The sequence below is a fragment of the Porites lutea genome, chromosome 9 (genome assembly GCF_958299795.1).
Source record: "Porites lutea chromosome 9, jaPorLute2.1, whole genome shotgun sequence".
Taxonomy (NCBI): domain Eukaryota; kingdom Metazoa; phylum Cnidaria; class Anthozoa; order Scleractinia; family Poritidae; genus Porites; species Porites lutea.
Window position 1 is genome coordinate 11,668,929 of NC_133209.1, and position 12,479 is coordinate 11,681,407.

Below are 12,479 nucleotides of genomic sequence, written 5' to 3' on the forward strand. Positions count from 1 at the left end.
TGGCAAACTACCAAAGATCTTTGATTCGTTTTCTGTTAAAACATCTTGTAAACATAACGTAAATACTTGCTTTGCATCTAGATCTATTTTCTATCTTCCAAAAATTCGAACAAATTATGGCAAATTTAATATTCGATTTAATGGACCTAAATTATGGAATGAACTCGATGAAAGATTCAAGTGTCTTACTTCCAATCGATTTTAAAAAGAACTAAAGTTGCATTTCATTAGTCTCTATTAATCTTTACTGATATTTTGATGGTGTATATTTATTTATTTTGTTTTGTTTTGTTCTGTATATCCACTATTGTACCAAGTTTATGATACTTATGTGTACCAATGTATTTGTTGTGCCTCTTTCCTGACTTTCACATTTTTAATTATCATAATTACTTTCACCCAACTAGTTTAGCTTTTTAGTTATTTTGGGTGTCCGACTACTGTATGTACTGTTTATTTATAATATTCTTGTAAATTCTTTTGGTTGTCTACAGTAGTAGAAATAAACTGTTGTTGTTGTTGTTGCTCGTAAAATGCTGGAAAGTTTCTCACTGCAATGCCAAAAAGTTGCTCCCTAACTTTCAAAAGTTACCACCTAAATTTCTTGATACTCTTATATAAACGTTAAATAAAAGCTTTATTTTTCGTTCTTCACAATAATTACAAACATCGGTCAAGAAAAAAAAATGAAAAAAAGTAAAAATAATAATTTAAAAATAATTTTAAAAATAGAAAAATTGAACTTTTCAATGAAATCGTTGACTTTTTCATGCTTGATTGATATGTGCTCTAAACCTATATTTTGCTCAAAAAATGCTCAGAAAGACAAAATTTGCTCGAGGTTGCTAGAACCTCAAAAATTTGCTCCAAACGCCAAAAGTTGCTCAAAAGTTGCTGAGCACAATCGGGAAAGGCCTAGATGGGTGCTATTAAGGTGGCTCGACTGGATTTTTTTCAGGGGATACCTCCCAGGTTTGAGCATTAACTACGTCGCCATGAGCAAAGATATGGGAAAAAGATTACCACAACTGTATTATATAAAGATGAAAATTTCTTATGATCTGGGTTTTATTGCAATCGGAGTCGCCATGGCAACGTAACAACGCCATTACGTTTTTTATTTATCTTTGTGTTTCTCTGTACCGGGAGTTTTTTTAAGAAATCGCTTAAGGGAGTTTGTACCTGCCATAATTGCCTCAATTATGGCAAAGTTTGAGCAAATTCTGTGATAGCGTTTTCGAGATATTTTGAAACGAAGTTTTAAGCATCATAAAAACAGTGAAATAGCATGCTATCCACGCAATTAGCTAAATTTTTGAGAAAATGATAAGCTTTGGAAACGCGGCTTCATCTCATAGTGGTTTGATTCCATTGAAAACTGCGTACAAAAAAAGAGGAGAATTGCTCCGGGCGATCTCGAGTAAGAAGAATTTTAGTAACTTGCATTCGGCTGCTTTTGTTACGGTTTTTGCACATAATTTGGTGGATGCCTACAAATTTCGCATTTTTCAAAAAACCGCTCTATAAATTTTTTTATAAATTTTGCAATCGCGAGATCAATCATCTACAAATATACACTGCAAGTTTTAAGAACATTGAAAACAGAGAAGGCTTTTAAATAGGGCCTCAAATATAACCAATTTTCCCCCCATATTTTGTGTTTACAAGTGAGCGTCCTCATTATTCAGTGGCACTGTTTCCAAGTTTTATATGCACGTGCCCATTTAGCAAAAAGATAGAATTTGCATCAAAAAAGAACCCTCTGTTAAATCTCCCGAATATGCTAATAACCGGGTAAAGAAATTAGTGATATATTATAACGTCACAGCAACTCTTTGTAAGAGTTTCTGTGAAGTTATAACCCGAGTAAGTAAAGTATTTCATCCTGCACGATGAGCCGTGACGTTCACCGTCTCGGCTCTCACTGCTATCTGTGACACAAGCCAATTATTAGCATATTCCGGATATTTCTTCCGAAAGTAATCGAGAGTTCTTTTTGATGCAAACTTATTTATTTTTGCTAAATGTGCACGTGCATATGAAACTTGGAAACAATGCCAATGAATAATGAGGACGCTCACTTGTAAACACAAAACCTGGGGGGAAAATTGGTTATATTTGAGGTCCTATTTAAAAGCCTTCTCTGTTTTCAATGTTCTTGAAACTTGCAGGGTATATTTATTAGCAAATGATCTCGGGATTGTGAAGTTTAGAAAAAATTTTATCGAGCGGTTTTTTGAAAAATGTGAAAATTGTAGGCATGGACCAAATTATGTGCAAAAACTGTAACAAAAGCAGCCGAATGCAAGTTAATAAAATTCTTCTTACTCGCGATCGCCCAGAGCAATTCCCCTCTTTTCTTGTACGCAGTTTTCAATGGAATCAAACCACTATGAGATGAAGCCGCGTTTCCAAAGCTTATCATTTTCTAAAAAAGTTAGCTAATTGTGTGGATAGCATGCTATTTCACTGTTTTTATGATGCTTAAAATTTCGTTTCAAAATATCTCGAAAACGCTCTCATAGAATTTGTTCAAACTTTGCCATAATTGAGGCAATTATGGCAGGTACAAACTCCCTTAAGCGATTTCTTAAAAAAACTCCCGGTACAGAGAAACACAAAGATAAATAAAAAACGTAATGGCGTCGTTACGTTGCCATGGCGACTCCGATGGCAATAAAACCCAGATCATAAGAAATTTTCATCTTTATATAATACAGTTGTGGTAATCTTTTTCCCATATCTTTACTAATGGCGACGTAGTTAATGCTCAAACTTGGGAGGTATCCCCTGAAAAAAATCCAGTCGAGCCACCTTAAAATAATATAGATTTATTGTTATGGCAACGTTAAGAGAACATCAATAAGCCAAAGTACTGATTCATGATTCTTAAAACCTCTTAAAACCCACTTTTTTTCCTTATTGTACGCATGCGTGTTTGCTGAAAAGAGCCACATAAGATTATTTTAAGGACGATGGAAGATTTCAAGCTATTAAATAAGATACGCTTGAAAATATTCAGACTTCGATTCAGACAATATTTTTTGTCTATTCCCTTAAAAACTACCACTTTAACAGATCCATCTTGGTTAATCAGTGGCACAGTATTCTTCGTTGAATGGTTAACAAGGCTCCAATGAACAGGCCCGGATTCCACCAAGAACAACAAACGCTCTCTGCAGCGACATATTTGTGTTTACAGTTTCCACAGAAACTGAAACACTATCCAGCCATGTCGTCAGTCCGTAAGATCCGTAATGGCCGTGAAACTCTAATTCTGAAGGACGGGTGTCCCATTACGCCCTAGTCGTTGCTTGTCAGTATGTAAATTTATTCTTTTCTTGTCTAAAGAAATTTTGCTAAAAAGGGATAACTGTGGTAATCGGCTTGCTACATGTACCTAGGTAACATGAAAGTGAAGTTTCACCTTTAACGTCAGAAAAATAAGCGTGACCTGTTGTGTCAAAAAAGGTTTTTTTTGTCGATGCAAGAAGTCACGTTTCATTTTCTCTTTGACTTTTTTCATGTTCAAAAACCTGGTAAGTCTGGATCGACCATGGTTTACAATTCTTTTAACCAGCCTTTTGGTGCAAGGAAAAACACGTGAGATGCGAGTCTGTTTATGGGGCTAAGGCAATCTAAGACTGTACTGAATAAAAAACTCTGCTTATTTCTCTTTCTAAGATGTCGCGGAGTGTTCTGTCGGATTTCACAACTGCCATACTGATGCCAACTGCACCAACACAAAAGGATCGTTCTACTGCACGTGTCATACGGGATACTCTGGAGATGGAGTCACGTGTGTTGGTACGTACGATCGTTTCATTTACCGTGGTGCTTCATTGAAGCACTGGTCGTAATGTCGAATAGAAGAACACGCAGTAGGCAATTAAATACATGCATTGCCGCGTCATGGATTTACTCGCGGTATTTATAAGTTTTACAGTGTAATTAAAAGAAATAAGGTTGTGAAGCAAAATACGAGAAATCCTTTCCTCAATCAACACTGAGCTGAATACACTGCAGGCTCCTCTATACTAAGTTTAAATAAAACATTTGGCGGGGAGTTTAATCATTACTAGTAAGAAATAACTTAGCATATGAGTATATTAAACAGACATTATTTCTATCGTTGTCTTATCTTAGATGTGAATGAGTGTCTGCCCGATGAAATATCTGATGAATATCGTTTGCTCTCCCACATCTGTCACGCTGACGCCAACTGTACCAACACTAATGGATCCTTCCACTGCACGTGTCATACGGGATACTCTGGAGATGGGGTCACGTGTGTTGGTGGGTATTCTACAAACACTATCCTTTCCTTTAGTACAGTTGAACCTCTCCACAACGGCCACCTTGGGGACAAAAGAAAGTGGCTGTTATGGGGAGGTAGGGTTGTTATATGACAATTCTTTTAGGGAGTGCCAAGTTCATGCCTATTTACTGTCCATCCAATCATATTTAATGCAAAGAGAAAAAATACACAAAAAAATTGAATTATGTCTTGAATCAAGATGTTGACGTAACCGCCAAAACGAGCAAGGTTCGCAACATTCGCCATAAGTACTTACTGCTGCAGTATAAATGAAGCAAAAATCAAAATACGATTGCCCCGATATATCATAAACGTGCAAATTCATGACCATTCTTGACTTTCTCATCAGTCGTTGAAAAACACTGGCCTTCGCCGAGAGGTTATTTTGGCAGTTGAGAACATGCGTTAGTGGCCGATGCCGCTATAGAGAGGTGGCCGTTGTGGAGTAGCCTCCCCTGCAGACGTTTTTAGGGGTTTGTCACGCGTTCCTGACCCACGGACGTCTGCTGACTTGAGCGGAAAAAACGTAGACCAATCACAGCAGACTTCCAGATCTGGGAAGTGCACTTTGGACCCTGATAAATTTCGCGCTTGACTTTATAGCTCCAGAAAAGAGCACAAAGGTCTCATGAAAGGTGAAGACCTTACAGTTTTAGAAGGAACCACTCAGTTAACTCACAAGCGTTATTACTAGTGGCTACCCTCACAATCTCATAGAAAAAAGTACCTCGGAGGTTAAATTTGCTGAACGGAAGTCGGCTTTACTACAAAACAATAACGTGTGAAAAAAAAGTTCTGCCTTTTCTTCAGTCTTACAGGGTACTGTTCATACTATTTTTGACCAGTGTTCGGCCTTACACTTACGTCTCCTCACACCGTTTTTTTTAGATATCGATGAATGTCAGCCATTTGGATTATCCTCTGAGTACCAACACTTGTCTCACATTTGTCATGATGATGCTAACTGCTCAAACACTAAAGGATCCTATTACTGCATATGTCTAGAGGGGTACTCAGGAAATGGACAGGATTGTGACGGTAACGCTTTTTCACGTACCTCTTAAAAGAAAGCTCCTTTATAACTTAAATTAGTAAAGCCCCTCATAAGTGGATTTGTTAGTTAGAAGAACCCTTTAGTTGAGAAGAAGTTAGCGGTTTCTAATACTAGCCTCTGGATAGGATATAAAACTTACGAAGCGTTAGAAAAATAGCAACTCCAAATAGTTTACTTCTTCTTAATTCTTCTCTTCTTTGGGTTCTGTGGTCTTTCCTTTTCCCTGGACCTCATATAACGGCTTGGAAACTAAAATTTGATAGCATTTTGTTTTGAATAAGGGTATGGGCATGATTTTCAGTTGAACATGCCTACCGAGCGTAAAAATCGCATCCAGTCTGAGGATTAATGAGAGAGGGAAAATTTTATATATTTAGGCATGACAAAATTCAAGGGAACATTGGTACTTAGAAATAACATCTCATAGGCATGGAAAAAATGGGTTCATGCCCTCGCAGCCTAAAATTGACCCAGCTAAACTTAGGTCCCAGATCTCTCGCCGGGTTAATAATTCATTCCCAGTTTTAGCTCCTCTGGTTTGGCATGCCGGGCATGCCGATGGTGAAGCCAGTTGGTTTGGCATGCCCGGCATGCCAGGCAAGAAACTGGCATGCCCAGCGAGACTGATTTTGATGTTCGCTTCAGTATCATATCCTGAGAATCACATATAATCGCCAAATATATCTTAGGGAGCTTGAAGTTACAGGTTTCATGCCTGGCAATAAATGCAGATTATAACAAAAAAAGTCATGTTTGTCACAATGTGTGTCACGGGATCGACTGGCAAAACTGAAGACGGAAGCCTGGATTTATAAATAAAAAGCACAACAAAACAACATTATTCATACATAAAATAGAATACTTAACTTGCAATCAAAGATTAATCCTTTTATTTCAAACCGATACTGACATTTCTGGGTCCACATTTAAATTTGATCGCGGAAAAGCGTCTTAAACAATAAGATAACAAATCTTCTCAGTATAAACTTATCCATGCTTAAGTTTTATCGTGTCGGAATGTTTCCCGGTCAACAGCATTAAAAGACTGGTGAAAATGAAGCTTACCAGGTCGTTCAAGTCAGTACGAGAGTACGACGTTAATACTGCAAAGACGTTCTGATTTGGTGAATTTGGACTGCCTTCTCAGAGAGATTTTGCTTAGTTTTTCAGTGCGCTCCTTGTCGGCTATGCGAATCTAGCAAACTGTTTTACTCCTTGCTGACGATAGTCCTTTGAGCAACGTCATCTGCGTCATCCGAAGATACCCCGAGCACGCACGAAATCGGCCGAATTTCCGCAGAAGTGTTTTCGCGGATGACGAGGAATCTAGTTTGTTGTAGCGTGGCAGTTGTGGCGTCACGATGTCGTCATGTCTCTTCGCACTTGTTTGTCTTTTTCTTCTGCGGTGCATGGTTGAGATGTTGGTGAATGCTGGACAAGAAATGGATTCTGCGAGAGACTGTAAGTACAAATTTAGTATTAATTTGGTAAAGAAAAAGCCTGAATATCGAACAAATCCCGTGAATTATCCTTTTGGCATTCAGTTTATCTTGCTGTTGAGCATGCCTAAGAACTCCGGCATAAGTGGTTGTCAACTTGTTCACTTCGGATTGTTTCTGTTTGTATGTCTTGTAATCTTCTTCAGCTGCTAAGAAGACTAAGGAAAACTTCAAAAATAAGAAACCAAAGCTAAAAAAAGTCAGTTCTAATTTTATAGCTCGAGTATAATTATTTTTGGCACCTACGGTCATATTTTTCCACTGTACTGGTAAAGTTACTTATTTTTGCTGCATAGTTTGACTGTTGTTTGAAAGACAATTAAACGGATATTACAATCACTTTTGGAGACAAAATAAAATATCCGTAAATCAAATGCCAAAATCAGATTTGGATTTCGCTTTAAAAAAATGAACATGCTGCGCGTGTCAATGCAAAGTTGTAAACAACTCAATATAAGCAGTCTGTGAATGTGCATTTAGGTCCACAAAACTAATTTTTCTTTTGCACATCTCATCCAAGCAAAGACTTAAGGCTTACATTGCTTGTCTACGAGTGTACTACAAAATGCTTTGCTACAGTAAGCCTCTGAGAGGCGATTCTGGTAAATTTATAGGACGCTAAAATGCAAATAATTCTAAGCTTAAACAACCTGGCTGGGTCCGACTTTTGAATTACAAAATGTTCAGGTTTGCCGGCTCTACTTTAAATGAACATGGTTTTTGAAATGATTTTGTAATATTTTAACCCGAAAATTATGATTGGGTTATAAAGCTTTTAAAACGGACGAAAACTAAGCTAATAAACATGTTCAATGAAAAAAACTAAGATTTAGTCGCTTTTTCAACTTTGCTTTGTGGGCCGAAAAATTTACCTTTACGCAAAAACAAAAGCAAATAATGAGGCTATTATTGGACATGTTTTCTGAGAATTTTATCTGATCAATTTAATGTCACTAGCCTTTAATTTAATAATTTTGATACTCTATAAACTTCTCATTTGATAGCCTCACTTTTTTATACACCGATTGAGAAACAAAATCGCTCTCGTTAAATCCTATTTTATGACCTATTTATTAGGACTCTAGGTAACATACGAAATGATGTAACCGGACAGGCTTTAACCTTTGGTCCTAATTTATTTTTTCTTCGCAACCCCTAATCAGTTGACGGGCCGTGAAAGAATATCGCCACAAAAGATGCGAAAAAGTTTTCGCTGAGTTTCCTTTACATATTCCGGCTTTATATGGGTTTACACCCCAATTGCCTGCTTAAAAATGAAACTGTTGTTCAATTAAGTGTCAGTCAAACTCGGTATAATCTTGACTTGCAAATCCAAATGCAAAGGTTTATTTCGCAGTAGAAAAGCGTGTAAACATCATCGAACAGCGCAATGTAAATAGCTGTAAATTGGCTAATGTGAAACCACGTTTCTTTCACTTTATTTACCATGTATTTATCTCAGTTGCACACTCTTGTGAAATTAGCCTCAGACAATTAGTTGCGACCTTTAACAGACTCAACAAGCCAGTATGAAAATATGTTAAGAGAAGCTGAGCTCTACATGTTCTATTTCTTTTTTTCATATTGCCCTTGCATGTGTTAAGATTCCATTTCTTTTTTGTTACAGGTAACTTCCAGACATGACGAGGAGATAATTACTTTTCTAGAGAGCAATCCTTTGATACCGTCAGTTATTACTGACTTACTTTGAGTTAAAAACGAAGAACACAGACACTGGTAATGACAAAAAAACATTAATCCCTGGCAAGCCTACAAAACAAGAAAGAGGAACTCAGACTCCTTATCAAAATGTGAAACAAGATAAAAAGAGCTTTTCTAACGTAGGGAAAATTGCGTTCGAGAGATTTGTAATTGCAACGTTATATTCAAGCACATTGCATTGTCAAACATCATAATTTACTGAATAATGAACAGTGATTTTGGGGCTTAGCTCAGTTTGTAATGAACTTTGAAAGATATTCTATAACCTTGTATTTTTAAAAGCTTTCATGGAACATAGATGCATTTTATTATACAATGAAAATAGTCTCTGTCTCTCTTTTTACTGATTTCAGTCAATTCCATTTTATTCGCAATGTGAAATGGGAATCCTATTAAAGACTCATTAAAAGGGGTGAGGAGTTTTTAGAATCCCCCAACAGGTCATCTCCACGATGACGCTGTTTTATTACTTCGGCAGAATCCCTCAGGGTTTTACTTTCTTGTGGAAATTAGAGCTTTTGTTATTTAAACTTCGCTGGGACAACCAAATCTATGAAAATGAAAGGAATAGCAATGACGTCATCGTGTAACCGTACATCAAAAGATAAGCACTGTGATCTGTTTATTTTTTTTTTTAGCCGGGCTTAAAACATCTGTAGATTCAAGGAATTATAACCTGTGTGTTGAAACATGCCAGAGACCGATTTTAGCATGCCCGGCATGACCCAGATTATGGCACGCCCGGCATTCCAGAGAATTTAGCATGCCGGGCATGTCAGAAAATTTGGCATGCCCGGCATGCCGGGGATTTTGCTGGGTATGAATTACTTTTTACTAGAACCTAGGCTTCTCGCGGACTGGGTGAGAAGGTCACAGAACCTCAAATTATGCTTAGAGGGCATGCGAAATTCTGTTGCATGCCAATTTCAATGCAAAACCACTCTGGGGCCACCCCCTCTATTACCAGTGAGCAAATCATTGACGATAGGCATGGGAAAAATCCTTGCATGCTAACCAACATTGAAAACGCAGCAGAAATGTCCTCAATTGCTGAGTCATGCCCTAGGGGAGGCTTTAAAATACAGAATTTCCTGACATGGATGAGGGAATTTTCCGTAAACAGCATGTGATCATGCCGGCTAGGACGTATTGCGTCCGTATTGCCCCTTTTTACAGCTAGCTAGGCTCATTTTTAGGTTCCATGGCCTGAAATGACGAAAAATTCATGCCCTAAATGTAAAAAGTCCAAAAACGTCCTCGAAATTTTAGTTTCCAAGCCGTTATATGTAATAGAGATGGCCGCTTCAAATTGCTGGCATCAGTACGGCTAATAATGATAATAATAATAATAATAATAATACTTATATAGCGCCGATATCAATATCGCTAGTTTCATCAGCCCTTGAAAATAAAAATATTTAAAAAAAAAACAAAAACAAAAAACACAAAAAATACTAAGACTGTGTAAAGTATACATGCAAAAAGTGCATGAACCTCCAAAAAAGAATAAAACAATTATGTCAACAATAAAACTAGAAAAATTACCTAGACTACTTAAATCGTACAAAACTGCATAAAACCTATTAAAAACGAGATTAGAAAGCACATAAAATTACAAAAAAGCTTTCTGAAATAAAAATGTCTTGAGTGTCTTTTTAAAAGATGCCACTGAGGGCTGCTCCTAATTGAATAGGGCAATGATTTCCATAGTTGAGGAGCAGCAGCAGCAAAAGATCGATCTCCTAACGTTGTTAAAGTCTTGAATTTCACAGGGTTTAGTAGCAGTCCATCACAATCGGAGCGTAACTTGTTTTTACATGCTTCTTTAAGACTAATACTCAAATTTACAATTTGAGGATGTTGTTTTAGTAGACAGAAAGGAACGAGATATATATTTACAGATATTACAAAAAATCTTTCTTTTTTTAAGATATTGATGAATGCGTATCTGAAACACACAATTGTCACGCGGATGCCAACTGCACTAATACCAAAGGATCATTTTACTGCACATGTCATACAGGATACTCTGGGGACGGTGTCACTTGCGCTGGTTAGTTTTTCTGAAGAGCTACCGCAATAATCCTTCATATATGTACATATTACTACTTTTTATAGCTTTAATTACGCTGAAATGTTTTTTCTCTTTCCAGATATTTCTGAGTGTGATGAAAAGGCCTTAGCGCCTCATCACAGCAATTACTCGCACAACTGTCACACGGACGCCAACTGTACAAATACTAAGGGATCATTCTATTGCACATGCCAAACGGGATATTCTGGAGATGGCGTTGTCTGTTCAGGTAAAGTGAATTGTACTGACACGAAAGGGCAAGGTCGACGATATGTCATCTAAAAGAATGAAAACAGACAATTAGGTGTTATTGAGGGCGACAACAGGAGCCCGCAATCCTAATCTCCAGGTTGTTGCATTCGTTCGGACTTCGACGAAGAATGAATGGAATGTACAGAAAGCAATTCGAACACGCGCGTTTAGACTTTCTATCCCTCGTTAACTGATCACGCGTGTTTTAACTATCTGTCACGTGAAACTTATGCAAAGCACAACGATGGAGCAGAAGCGTTTTGACCTTCGATCGTTGTCGCCAGCACTCCGTAACCTTTGGTTATTGATAGTTATTTAGCTTGGAATGTAGACTTTTATGACTTAGGCCCAGGCCGAACGTCGAACTTTTCATGATACGAACCAAACTCTAACTTAGGTCGACCTAAATCAAGTTAAGATCGTCTGTTGGGTAAGACGTCGAACTAAGGAGTCTTAGGACGCGTCGAACGAATCAACTGAATCAGACCAAAGAGCAATTTTAATAAATTTTATCAGAAAAGGGGCTAAATATACATATCATTCAGATCTTATTTATTAGTTTAGTTTGTCGCTTTTGAAAATCGACCTCGTCCCGGAGACGATCTTCAGACGTTCTACCCGTCTGAAGTAGACGGATAGAACTTGTTGGACAATCCAACTCATTCAGACGAACTTAACTGAGCCAAACGTCGATCTCTTTATGAACTTAACTCACTAAGTTTGATTCATCCCATGAGAAGTTCGACGTTTGGTCTAAGCCTAAGTTTAGGTTGTCTCATGAAACGTTCTTCCAAACCCTGAAAACTCTAATACTAGTGTCAACAGTGGTTTTTTCATCAATTACCTCTGGGGAAAATATATCGCCTCTGCAAATTTAAGAAGAAACAAAACTTGTCAGATAAAATTTGCCTTGTTAATTTATATTTGTTTATTTTTTCTCGGTTTATTTGCCAGGAAAACCCGCTGAGGTTATCGAAATTAGGTTTATGAACAGTGTAGTAACAGTCAATTAACTTTCAATTTTTCTCTGGACATTTCATTTCAAATTGTGGCAGTCATTCAGTAACAGAAGCTTTTTGTCGCCCTGTTTCTGATTGCATGGATGTTAGCTTTTAATTGAATATCCAATGAAATATAAATATAATTTTATGTTTATGATGTCCTTTAGATATCAACGAATGTGTCCCTGATCTGATATCAGATGAGTATAGTCTTCTTGAACATAACTGTCACTCTGATTCGAATTGCTCAAACACCAAAGGTTCTTTTTACTGCACGTGCCTTCCTGGTTATTCAGGCAACGGTGTGGCCTGTGCAGGTAGGTGACACTGGTAGGGAAACCTGCCATTGCGCCAGTTTGGAATCTTAATTTGATACTATAAAAGCATCTTTAAATGAACATTTGATATCTGTTAACTCTTGTGGATAAAAACTCCTGATCCATATATCATATAATTTTGGGTTTTTTTTCGTCTTCCTACTTGTCTGTCTAACTAGTGATTTCACATGCTAACTGATATGACTAAATGCAGTACAAGTTGCATGAGATGTTTTCTTTTT

The 12,479-nt window shown here is 37.3% G+C and overlaps 1 protein-coding gene across 1 annotated transcript in view; it reads left to right on the forward strand.

Annotated features, from left to right (window-relative positions):
* LOC140948897 (uncharacterized) overlaps window positions 1-12,479 on the forward strand; it is a 138,429-nt gene that overhangs the window by 68,633 nt on the left and 57,317 nt on the right. The window contains exons 41-46 of the mRNA XM_073398162.1: window positions 3,685-3,807; window positions 4,147-4,296; window positions 5,207-5,356; window positions 10,524-10,646; window positions 10,747-10,896; window positions 12,088-12,237. Coding sequence (XP_073254263.1) covers window positions 3,685-3,807; window positions 4,147-4,296; window positions 5,207-5,356; window positions 10,524-10,646; window positions 10,747-10,896; window positions 12,088-12,237 — 846 coding nt within the window. The remainder of the gene's footprint in view (window positions 1-3,684; window positions 3,808-4,146; window positions 4,297-5,206; window positions 5,357-10,523; window positions 10,647-10,746; window positions 10,897-12,087; window positions 12,238-12,479) is intronic.